The sequence below is a fragment of the Halyomorpha halys genome, unplaced genomic scaffold (genome assembly GCF_000696795.3).
Source record: "Halyomorpha halys isolate HHAL.00 unplaced genomic scaffold, Hhal_1.1 Scaffold334.1, whole genome shotgun sequence".
Lineage (NCBI taxonomy): Eukaryota > Metazoa > Arthropoda > Insecta > Hemiptera > Pentatomidae > Halyomorpha > Halyomorpha halys.
Window position 1 is genome coordinate 145,909 of NW_027112976.1, and position 12,417 is coordinate 158,325.

The 12,417-nt window shown below is 31.2% G+C and overlaps 1 protein-coding gene across 2 annotated transcripts in view; it reads right to left on the reverse strand.

The window, feature by feature from the left end:
- LOC106681405 (epidermal retinol dehydrogenase 2) overlaps window positions 1–12,417 on the reverse strand; it is a 333,191-nt gene that overhangs the window by 9,958 nt on the left and 310,816 nt on the right. For both annotated transcript variants that reach the window (XM_067050626.1, XM_067050627.1), the window contains exons 5-6: window positions 1,543–1,660; window positions 755–874 (exon numbers count right to left, since the gene is read on the reverse strand). In XM_067050626.1, coding sequence (XP_066906727.1) covers window positions 755–874; window positions 1,543–1,660 — 238 coding nt within the window. The remainder of the gene's footprint in view (window positions 1–754; window positions 875–1,542; window positions 1,661–12,417) is intronic.

Genomic DNA, 12,417 nt, shown 5'->3' on the forward strand with positions numbered 1-12,417 from the left:
TTTAATATTTCTTCTCTTATCTGTTACTATTACCCTTTTCATTTACTATTTACAACCTTTAATTTTTCTTATTATATCTTACTTTTTTACATTTTATACCCCTGTTATTTTACACTTATGTTTTTTTTTTCTCTTTTTTCCTTTTGTAACTATGTGTTTGTATCTTTCTTAGCCCTGACGAAGCCCTGCAACGTGGGGCGAAACTTTGGCTTAATAAAATAATATAATTATCCACTATTTGAGTTTATTACCGCACCCGGACCATATTCCATTCATCTATTATCTGAGTTTTAAGTAAAGTTATTTCTTTTAGTAGCTCATTTTTTGTTATAGTTTGTAAATAGTGAGTTTAAGAAATATTTTATTTCAATTTTTGTTTTTTATCTTTTATTCAAAAAGCTATATTATTAATTTTTGTTTGTTGATGAAAATATACATTTTAGTTTTTTCTGCAATTTGGAGTTTTTTTTGTTTATATACTTAATCTTTAAATATAATATTTTGTTTTTCATTTTTAAGTTCATTTTTCCCCACTTCAATAGGTGAATTTGTAGTTCATCAGTGTAAAGGTGGTATTAGGAATAGAGAATAGAATCAGAGAGTTTATTAATATATCTTGAGAAAATGATAGGTGAATTATAATGGAGCCCAGTTATACTAAAATAGTTAGTAATATATACTAGTCCCCTATGACACATCCCACACCAACATCCTACAGTTATTACAAATTACTAATTAATGGCATATAACTCACTGTAAGACTAGTAACAAGAAGTAGAGGTAGCTAGGGACAGTAACTGTCACTTTGTCCTTCTTGATGCCTTCCACTGTCTTCTCCGCTACTGTCACAGCGCTGACGTCAGGGATCCTGGACCTAAGGACACCATATCTCAAATCAACACAATACACTTTTTTATATTACATAAATATATATCTTTCTTTTTTTATCTTTATTTTCTTTTGTTTCCTTTTTTTTTCATATCTCTTGCATCCCAATGTGACTTTCCTCTTGTTTTCCCCATATTTTTCCCTCTTTAACATAAATAAAACACAATTCAAATACAAAATAGAACTAATATTCATTTTAAATAAATAAGAATATAAACTCGTAATATATATGCCAGGGGAGCTAATTTCTAAAAACCAAATTTCGTATTGATCTCAACTGAAACAGCTCCGATGAAGCTCTTCAATGTGGGGCGAAACGTCAGTAAATAAATAGTTAAGAACGTAAGAAAGTTTTTTGTTTTCTTGTAACAAAACCTCTGACCATCTACTTTATAATTTTAATTAATATTTTATAATTATTGAGGCACTTAGTCCTATGACGTGGTTATTGACACTCAGTGTGATTAGAAGTTTTTGTGTGTAACCGTGTAAACATATTTTATCATGTCAGTAGCTCTAATGTCGGTACATACTGTCAACTATCACTTAAGACATAGTGCGATAGTACTGCCACGACAGTAGATCCTGTCATAACAAACCTAGTAAGTGACTAGTTTTTATCATAATAATTAATTATTTAAATGTATTACTTACGTTTTGTCCCAATGTTCTACGCTGGATGGGGGAGGCGTGATAAAGAAGGGATGGACAGTGGTCGTCTTGATCTCAGGGTGGAAATGCCGGAACTCCTCCCTCAACGAAGACATCATACCTGAGGGAAAAAGAGTTTACAAATATAATATTCCTCATTTTTACTGTAATTATTATAAATAAAAAAATACATTAACAAAAATATGTGAACATAGAAGACATTTAAAAAAAAAATTGAGGACTCTTATTGTAAACTGAAATGATAGTAAAAAGACAGTTATCTCACCCCAATTTTTTTTTTACCTATGTATAATTACAAGTCGAAATTAATGAGTCTGCCAAGTATAGGTAGGGGGAATAAAAAATGGCGGCTGCTTTAAAAGGTTTTCAAAAATTTATTTTTTATTCGGAGCAATATATCTTTAAAACTACCAATAAAAATAAAAACCTAAGAAGACATAATTTAAAGTAAAATAATTTTTTTTAAATATGAGCTCTAACAGAGCTACTTATGTTCTATAGTTCCCGAGATATAGGTTTTTTAAAAGCAACGTTTCATAAAAAATGTACTAAAAATGAGTAGTTAGTGAATTTCTTTTGAGAAATCAATATCTCAACATTCAAATCAAAGCTAGTTAAATATACAATAAAGTATTTTATAACGTATATTTTCGCAGGAGTTGTATTTTTTATGACACTTGACAAAATAAATTCACACAAGGTTAATTCATAGTTGTTGGGATAAAATTTTTGATTTTTTATAAAATATATTTCAGGAACCATACGACGTACATATGTCTGATAGCACTCAAACTAAAGGTAATTTAACTTAATACAAAGTAATTTAGATCTCTTATCTTCGTAAGGGTAGTAGTTCGCATATGAATATAAATTTTGCTAATGAAGTTTTGTCCGAACAACTATAAATCAATAAATAAGTTTAAAAAAGTACTATCTCTACGCAGAAAAATGCCATAAACTACTGTACAGAACATCAAAAACTAGCTTTAATTTGAGTACTAATACACATACACCTGTACGTCAAATGGTTTTTGAGACATAGATTACATAAAATAAATTCACTAACTTCTAATTTTCAGAGCATTTTTATTATGAAATGTTGCATTTTTTTTTTTAATTTTATTTATTGATATTTACAACTGTATACACATATATACAACAAGTAAATTTGCTGTAGGTGACATAGTGACATGATAAAAACATGTGGAGAATCTACCCACTGATAGAACTCCAATAACATTTCTAGAGGACAAGATCTCGAGGCCATCTTCTTTTCAGACGCCTAGGAGGATTATTAAGTAATGAAGGAGAAGCCAGGTTAGAAACAAGTGGATTTGGGTGGTTGAGAAGTTTATTATGAAAGGAACGGTATCTGGTTCTGGCTAAATCGGCAACATATGGAATATTGAGGTCCTGATGGATGACTTGATTTGTGACAAAGTAAGGAGCATTAAGGATTTTACGAAGGATTTTGGACTGTAAGGATTGGATTCTGGAGGAATTTGATGGTTAACTGGAGCCCCAAAGCTCAACTCCGTATGTCCAGATAGGCCTTATAATAGTCATGTAGATCAGTCTTTTGTAATGGATTGGCAATTTAGACCGTTTGTCTAGTAAATATTGCAATAGTCGGAATCTACGAGCAGTTTCTTGTCTTTTTAGTCTTGTATGAGGATTCCATGTCAGTCGTTTGTCGAGATGTAGTCCTAAGTAACGGATCTGTTCGACAGGAATAAGTGGGGTTTATTAAAGGATACTGTAGGGGAAGAGGTCATGGGTTTACGTCGAAGGGTAAATGTGATTTGGTGGGATTTATTGGAATAATGTTGCATTTTAAAACTATATATCTCAGGAACTTTTGAACATTAATAGCTCTATTAGGACTCATCTTTTAGCAAATGTACTTTACTTTAAAATATGTTTTCTTAGATTTTCTGGTGTTGTTGGTAGTTTTTAAGAAATAGAGCTCCAAATGAAAAATTATTTTCATTCATTCGCCATTTTTATTCTCCCAACCTATACTTGGCAGACTCATCAATTTTGTCTAGTAATTAAACATAGTTTTCAATAATTAATGAGAAATTGCAGTGAAATAACTGCATGTTTTCTCCTCTTGGGCTCTTGCACTAAGAGAAGTTAACAGGAGCCACAGTCAACCAAGCTTGGTTTAAATGTATCTAACAATTTGTTAAAATTTTATAACAAGAATATTAACCCGATAATAAATAGTGTTCAAAAATAACCTTCGTTATTTTGTAATTTAAGAAAAATATCGAATTTATGGTATTATATTATACCAAGACAAAAGCATAAATAAAATTAAATTAAAACCTGTTACAAATAAAAACAAACAATTTACGAACTAAAAATTGTTGATTAAAAATTGAATAATATATTAAGAAAGTGAATTTTCTTTTTATCTATCATGTAAACAAAAAATTAAATTAAAAATAACTGTCTATTTCACCATGTTAATAAGGGAACCGCCGTGGGTGAGTTGTTACTGAAGTCCTCTTGAAGGATAAGCAAAGAGATGGTTGTCTGTACTTGGCAATAGAGCTGAGTAGACTGTGGTCGCTTGCTAATACCTTATGGATAGTTAAGTAGGCCTTATCCTATACCATGTTATGTACATAACAACTCTGGACTCTCAGATATTCACCTTCATACCACAAACAACAACATACTATATCGAGAATTTAACGAGCAGAAACGCGTAGTCAAAAATAGTAATAATAATTATAAATCCACATTACCCTAAAATATTTTATATTTATTTGGTTAAACAAGTTAAAACCGCAATATTACCCTTATGATCGAAATATATAAAGTTTGTAAATAGTAAAATCGATTTTTTTTAATAGCTAAAATACTTATTGTTGGAGGATTCTTTTCTATAGCTCTATAAAAAACAATACTTTCAAACAAATATCGATACTAAAACAAAATAATTTTAGATAGAGTCTTTTTTGTTCATTAAAAATCATAAAAGTTGATTTCAATATTTTACTATGTTAGCAGATTGTGTTTAAATTGTTATTTTACTTCAAGTTTAATTTTTTTTTTAATTTCTTATTTTGCTATAAATTAATTTATATATTTGTAAATATGATATGAATGAGATATTAGATCCATATTACCATTATCTATAAATATGAATCCTAATTTAAAGTACATGTTAAATGGTTAAATGGAGGGTTTTCTGGAAAAACTTGTTTTGTAACCTTATAATCTTATAAAAAAAAAAAATAAAATCTCCAACAACTTCGTCACATCATCTTTCCTTCGCCACACTTGTTTCTTGTTTCCTCTCCTAGTTTTTCTCCAATTACTTTATTGTTTTTTTTATCTATTTAACTTTATTAGAGTTTTAATTATGTCCCAAACAAGAACAACAGGGTATATGGTGTCATTATCCATTTAACAGACCTAGTTACAGACCCTCGATGTTATATTGTTTAAACATGTAAAAAGAAAAAAAAATGTTCTCCTTTTAACAGAATCGTTTTCATTTAACACACTTTAGCATGTTAAATTTAAGATCATGACTGCCCCTTATATCTATTTTAAAAAAAAATAATAATGAAAGTTATTATTATTTTTTTTAAACAGTAACTTTGTTGTATACGATAGTTGATTATAAATTCTAATGTACTAAAACCAATTGGACCAATTATCCCATGACTTCGTTGTATTAATAAAACTAATAAATTCGTTTACCTATATATCCACATTCATCATAGATTTAAATCTAAAAAAACATACAAAAAATTTAGTTAGTCCTGTAAGTTAATTAGAGATATATTTTTTAAAAGCTTAAATAGAATGTGTTTAAAAGAGAGAGAAAAAAAACATGCTATTCCTAAACAAATAGCATTGGGCTGTGTTTTTCAACAGTAGGGAGAAAATTAAATAAAAATACAGTGGCATAGGATTGTGTTGATTGAATAAACATTAAAAAAAAAAACACTCTGAATTTAACTAAAGTTGTACCTACATATTCAAATCGTTACTAGCACTTCTCCCCTCCCCTATAAATTATAAATGGGAAAGTTAATATTTCATTTGTACATTAGCATTAATTTTTGTGTCTACCCTGTAGTCCGATCTCTATTTCTACTAATGGATGCTACACTCTTAGAATATTCAAATAGATGCGGCCTAGGGCTGTACCAAAAGTATTTTTCTAACAATCTAGCTTTCATTGGCAAATAATTATTCGCCCGCATCACACAACTTTACACCCATCCCGAACTTTTGTGAGGTTAGTGGGCTCTTAGCTTAAAGCTATCGAAAATTTTTGTGATTTTCGAAAAAAAGAAATCTGAAAGACTGTTGAGAGAGAAGCACCGGGGTCTTCCCGAAACCTGCCTTTCGTAATTAATAGTACAAGAGCCCAAGATGAGAAAAAAGGCAATTATTTTACCCCAATTTTTTATTACTTTAAAAACACTGATTGAACAAAAATTGATGAGTCTGCCAAGTATAGTTAGGAGGAATGAAAAATAGAGGCTTTTGCAAAACGTTAAAAAAAAAGTTTTTATTCTGTAATTTATTCTTTATATCCTTATTACTACTAACAATACTAGAAAATTAAGGAGAACATTATTTAAAGTAGAGTTAATTTTCTAAAGTATGACGTCTAATAACGATTTTAAGAGGAGCGCGGTGGCATCGTGGTAAGGCACGGTACTACTTACTCCAAGGACCCAGGTTCGAATCCGGCTGGACAGAAAATTGTTTTCTGTCACACTGTAGTTGAGAGTCAACCCTGTGGGTCTCTGAGCTCTTCTGGGGTCCACACAGTCTCGAAAATATATACCCTTAATTGGGTAAAAATCTGGCGGTCGAGCGTGATTTTCACCAAATCACCTCCTTGCACAACCGTTGGTCTAGTAACAGTTCCCTACAAAGAACTGAACCTTTGAGCCTTCATAGATTGTAGCTGTACAGATTTTAATTTTTAATTTTGATTTAATAAAGCTTTTTAGATTCAATAGTTCACGATTTATAGCTTTTTAAAAAGCAACATTCATAAAAAATTAGTAATTAGAGAACATACCTCCTGTCTAATACATGTTTAATTCAAGAACGCTAAATGATTAGGAAAAATAATCAAAACTAGGGAAGAAAAGCTTTCAATACTATGGCTTCATATGGATATGTCTCAGCGGCCAAATAAATCCAATCCTAGTTCCCTGCCTTCAATATATACTATATATATAGCACCAGTAGTCATAGTCTCATTTATTTTTTGTTAACAGTTAATAAAGGAATTTTATTTCTCACTCTACATTATCAACCATCTATTATCTGTATGATCAATAGAACCTAGTTTTTTTTAATCTCTATGCTATAATTACAGAACCTCTAAATAAAGCAAGCTAAGACGAAAACCCCCTAATGCTTCTTTTCTCATCGTTCTGCATTTCAGAAGCTCACTTTCCTGTCATATCTTTTATTCTTTTTTTTTTCTCTAAATTCTTACCCCATACTTAATTTAATTATATGTTATATTTACTATCCTTCATTTTTCTTTTGTATTTATGTATTTTATTTTTTAAATTTATATTCATGGATTACCAGCTTAAGTATACTTATATTAATTACTTTATTATTTTTTTTCTATTGTATTTTTTACATACCTCTGTATCCCCACTCATTTGGTATATTGTCTTTCTTAATCATGTATATTTATTGTATCCCATTATTTTAACTTTATTTCTTCTTTGTTTTTCTATCCATGTAAATTTTAATTTTTTTAAATTTATTTATTTTAATATTTCATCTCCCCCTCTGTTATGTATATTATCATTTATTGTTTACCTAATTTTAATATTTTTTACATTGTTTACTTTAAAATTATTTTTAAATGTAACCTACTTAACTGCCATCACCACTCCTCCCAATACAAACGGTTCACACTGACTTTGACTTCCGTCAAAACATGTATGAATTCTGTCTCGTTCATTTTTATTCTAATCCCTTTTCATCTCTTAATTTGTACTTTCTTTAATATTTCTTCTCTTTATCTGTTACTATTACCGTTTTCATTTATTATTTATAACCTTTAATTTTTCTTATTTAATTTTTACGTTTCATTGTATACCCTTGTAATTTTCGAGTTACTGTTTTTACTTATGTTAAGTGTTTTGTCTTTTTTAGCTCTGGCGAAGCCCTGCGACGTGGGGCGAAACGTTGGCTCAAATAAATAGTACATAATATTACTATTTGAGTTCAATTTGGATGATCTTGTAATAATTAAATAAAGAAGAAAAGAAATAAAGAAAAATTGAACGAATAAATATAAAATACTCCAAGTAGTAGGAGTATTATCCAATTGAGGATATTTCTTCTTAGATTTATCACCAGTTACAGCCATGAAGGGGTCAGCCTCGGGTTCCTCTCGTAACTGAATAACCGGCCCCTTTGGGCCCAATTGGGGTCCTCCCACTGAGGGGAGGGGTGGAGGAGTTCAAGGGCAGGCGGAGATCGGTCAAGGTCCAAGGATCTGCTCTGCCTCTGTTTGCCCTCGGGGCCTTCGAGTGCTTCAGCCTTTTCAAGATGAAAAGCTTTAATTCGATTTTGAATAGACCCCAGCTCCTAATGTTGATAAATAAAGTAAATTAGATAATGGTCCATCTTTTTTATTAATTTAATCTTTAAAAGGCAGCTCAATTTGTTTAAATCTTCATTCTTTCGTGATTACGTCGGTAAAAAATGTTTGCATATATTGTCAGAATAGGGAATTTGCATAGAAAAAAAATTAAATAATTTTAATATTATTGTCAGTGGATTCAGAAACCCTATCATATAAATTTTAATTAATTAAACGGGTACAGGGGAATAATGTCTAATTTTAGTCACAAACAGAAGGAAAATGCTAGCCGTGGCTTTATTTGTGACGTCATTTAAACATAAATAAAAACACATTTAAGATTCAAACTAAAAAGCTACTAAAATACAAATCCTTCAAACACTTCTCACTGAAAATAAGACTTGGACACGATCAGATGAAAAAAAAAACTCAAATGTACAGCGAACACCTCTTCAAAACTTTTAACCCCCATCCTGATATCCTTAATCCAATCCATCTGGAACATGTTGAAGCAGAGATTAAAATTCCACTCCAAATAACCCTTCCTCTTAATGAGATATTCAACATAATTTTAGCACGATTGGTAGGTCTGATATTTAGAATAATTTTGTGACTATAACATGAAATAGAAAGAAATTCTTTTATGTGTTTTCAAACCTCGAATTACGGAGATCACCGCCTTAAATGGAGTTTCTATATAAATTTCATATTTATCAAACCTACGTAAGATGTACAATTATATGTTATCACTGAAAAATCTGGATTAAAACCTGATTAAACTTCTCATTACCAAACAATGTTTAGACCACAACGATAAAGTATAATAGTGTAAATTTACCGTGGTTAAAAGTTTTAATGTTAATTTGAAGAATTGACAAAATAGGGTAATTTTGGACTGGAATTATTGACCTTGGCAGAATAGCCTGCATAAAGTTTTTTAAAATTGATATAATTCTAAATTTGTATTTAAGATTGTCCTTGAGGATAGCTGAATTGGCCGAAACGTTGTAATTGTAAAGAAAAAAAAATGTTTTGAGACTTAAATGGATTAAAATTTATTTATTATGTTTATCATTTGGATATCGTTTTATTTCTTACATTTCATTTTGTTGATTTTAGTTGTTGTCACTATTTATATATCTTTAGTCATTACTTACAAATTTTATTATATTAATTTCAATAACTCAATATTTATATTTTACTTTCATGAGCAATGTCTTATTTTTAATAACTTTTTAAAAATATTTTTCTTGTATAATTGTTACCTCTATAATATAAGATTTTATCTCCTATTAGTATGAACCACTATCTAGTTAATTTATTGTTATTATTTTTTTTTCTATTAATTTAGGTAATTGTCTAGTTCAATGACTGCAGTCTGGGATAAAGACATAGTATGCAGTTGTTGAATATTATAAACTGGTTCTGATGTTTAACTGAGTGGACTGTATAATGGGACAACATATTTATTTAACTCTATTTAAATTTACATAGGTTAGATTATAGACTAATAAATGTATAGTAAACTGTTGAGCTATAACATACATTAGTTACATTTCTTCTTGCTGTTGTGAGATGATTGTTAGATGATGGTGCTGTTGCTAGTTTTTGCTTGCCCTTCTTCTCTCCACCTCCAAGAAGGCCAGCAGATCCTTGGCTTTTTCAACTCCATTTGGCTTATGAAGAGTTTAAGAGTAGAAAAATTCCTTTAACTTATGAGAGTAAAGATGGTGGATCGTCTCTTCGCTTCTCTGGTTTTCTACGTAATAGCCGATGGTCAACTCAACAGCCAATAGATAGCAGCACATAAGCTAGCAGTGGCTAATATATATGATTAAATTGACTTTGTTCAAGGGGAGTTCCTTGAACAACCTCGTTTTGTTATTTGACCTTGATGAACGCCTGTCGAAAAGTCGGCACAAATAAATTAGTTTTGCTTATTTGTATATCTTTACTGACAGCAACCACGACCGTTTTCTCCTCACTTTAATTATTTAATTTTATTTATTTTGCACGCAGATTTCGACTATTACAGCACTTACTAGACAAACGGTCTAAACTTCCAACTCATTACAAAAGACTGATCTACATGGCAATAATAAGGCCCATCTGGACATACGGAGTTGAGCTTTGGGGCTCTACTAAACCTTCGAATTCTTTACAATCCGAAATCCCTCGTGAAATCCTCAATGCTCCTTATTTTGTTACTAATAAAACCATCCATAAAGATCTAAATGTTTCTTATGTAACCGATCTAGCCCGAACCCGATATTACTCCTTCCATAATAAACTCCCTAACCACCCAAACCCATTAGTTTCTAACCTTGCTTCCTCTTCCATTCCTGGAAATCCTCCGAGGCGCCTGAAAAGAAGATGGCCTCGTGACCTTATATTGTAAACTGTTTTTAGAGTTCTCCTACTGGGTAGTTTCTCTACAGCCTGTATCATATCATTATGTCATTATGATCAAATTTACTTGTTGTATTTTTTACAATACAATATAGTTGTATTAGTTAAAAAATGTTATTTATTTAAATAAAATAATCCTCACTTTAACTATATAACTATTATTATTTATTATTTTTATCATAAGATTGTAAGTCCTTTGGGAGTCACCTTTAAGCCTCATCCCCATTATCAGTTGTGAAAATGAACTAACAAACTGTCATAATAACTGTTTAAGGGCGACCGGGATGATCTTGTAATAATTAAATAAAGAAGAAAAGAAATAAAGGAAAGTTGAACGAATAAATATAAAATACTCCAAGTAGTAGGAGTATTATCCAATTGAGGATATTTCTTCTTAGATTTATCACCAGTGACAGCCATGAAGGGGTCAGCCTCGGGTTCCCCTCGTAACTGAATAACCGGCCCCTTTGGGCCCAATTGGGGTCCTCCCACTGGGGGGGGGGGAGAAAGAGTTCAAGGGCAGGCGGAGATCGGTCAAGGTCCAAGGATCTGCTCTGCTTCTTTTTGCCCTCGGAGCCTTCGAGTGCTTCAGCCTTTTCAAGATGAAAAGCTTTAATTCGATTTCGAATAGACCCCAGCTCCTAATATTGATAAATAAAGTAAATTAGATAATGGTCCATCTTTTCTATTAATTTAATCTTTAAAAGGCAGCTCAATTTGTTTAAATCTTCTTTCTTTCGTGATTATGTCGGTAAAAAATGTTCGCATATATTGTCAGAGTAGGGAATGTGCATAGAAAAAAATTTAAATAATTTTAATATTATTGTCAGTGGATTCAGAAATCCTATCATATAAATTTTAATTAATTAAACGGGTACAGGAATAATTTCTAATTTTTCTCTAATTAAACATTTCACATTCAAACTAAAAAGCTACTAAAATAAAATCCTTCAACCATCCACTTCTCACTGAAAAGAAATAATTCAGATGAAAAAAAAAATCAAATGTTCGGCGAACACCTCTTCAAAACTTTTAACCCTCATCCTGATATCCTTAATCTTGAAAACGTTGAAGCAGAGATTACAATTCCACTCCAAATAACCCTTCCTCTTAATGCCTTTCATCCTTCAGAAATAATGAACATCATCCACCAATTACCTTCTAAAAAGGTAATCTAAAAAAGGCCACGATCTTATCACAGCACACATTCTGAAACAGCTCCCTCGTAAAGCCATTCTATTCCTTACCTATATCTATAATGCTACACTCCGATCCACCTGCTTCCCCGACCTTTAGAAAATGTCTATAATAAAAATGTTTCCCAAACCCTCCAAGCCACTTGAATATCCTTCTTCCTTCCGTCCTTTTTCACTTATTAAAAAGCCTCTATCCAATCCTTGGCTCATATCATGTTATTCCTGACCACCAGTTTGGATTTAGAACATCCCATTCTACCATACAACAGAGTCATCGATTGGTTGATGTCATTTCTTCCACATTGGAGCGGGGAATGTACTGCACAGGAGTCTTCCTCGATGTTGAACAAGCTTTTGATCGAGTCTGGCATCCAGGTCTGCTCTATAAACTTCGTCAATTCCTACCCCCTATATATTTCCTTATAATCCATTCTTATCTCTCCGACACATTATTTCAAATAAATCACAACAGCGCTTATTCATCCTTATTCCGTCATTCTGCTGGTGTACCTCAGGGTAGTATCCTTAGTCCTATCCTTTACCGACAAGAAACTGCTTGTAGGTTCCGATTGTTATAACACTTACTTGACAAACGCTCTAAACTTCCCATTTACTACAAAAAATTAGTATACACTACGATAATCAGACCAATTT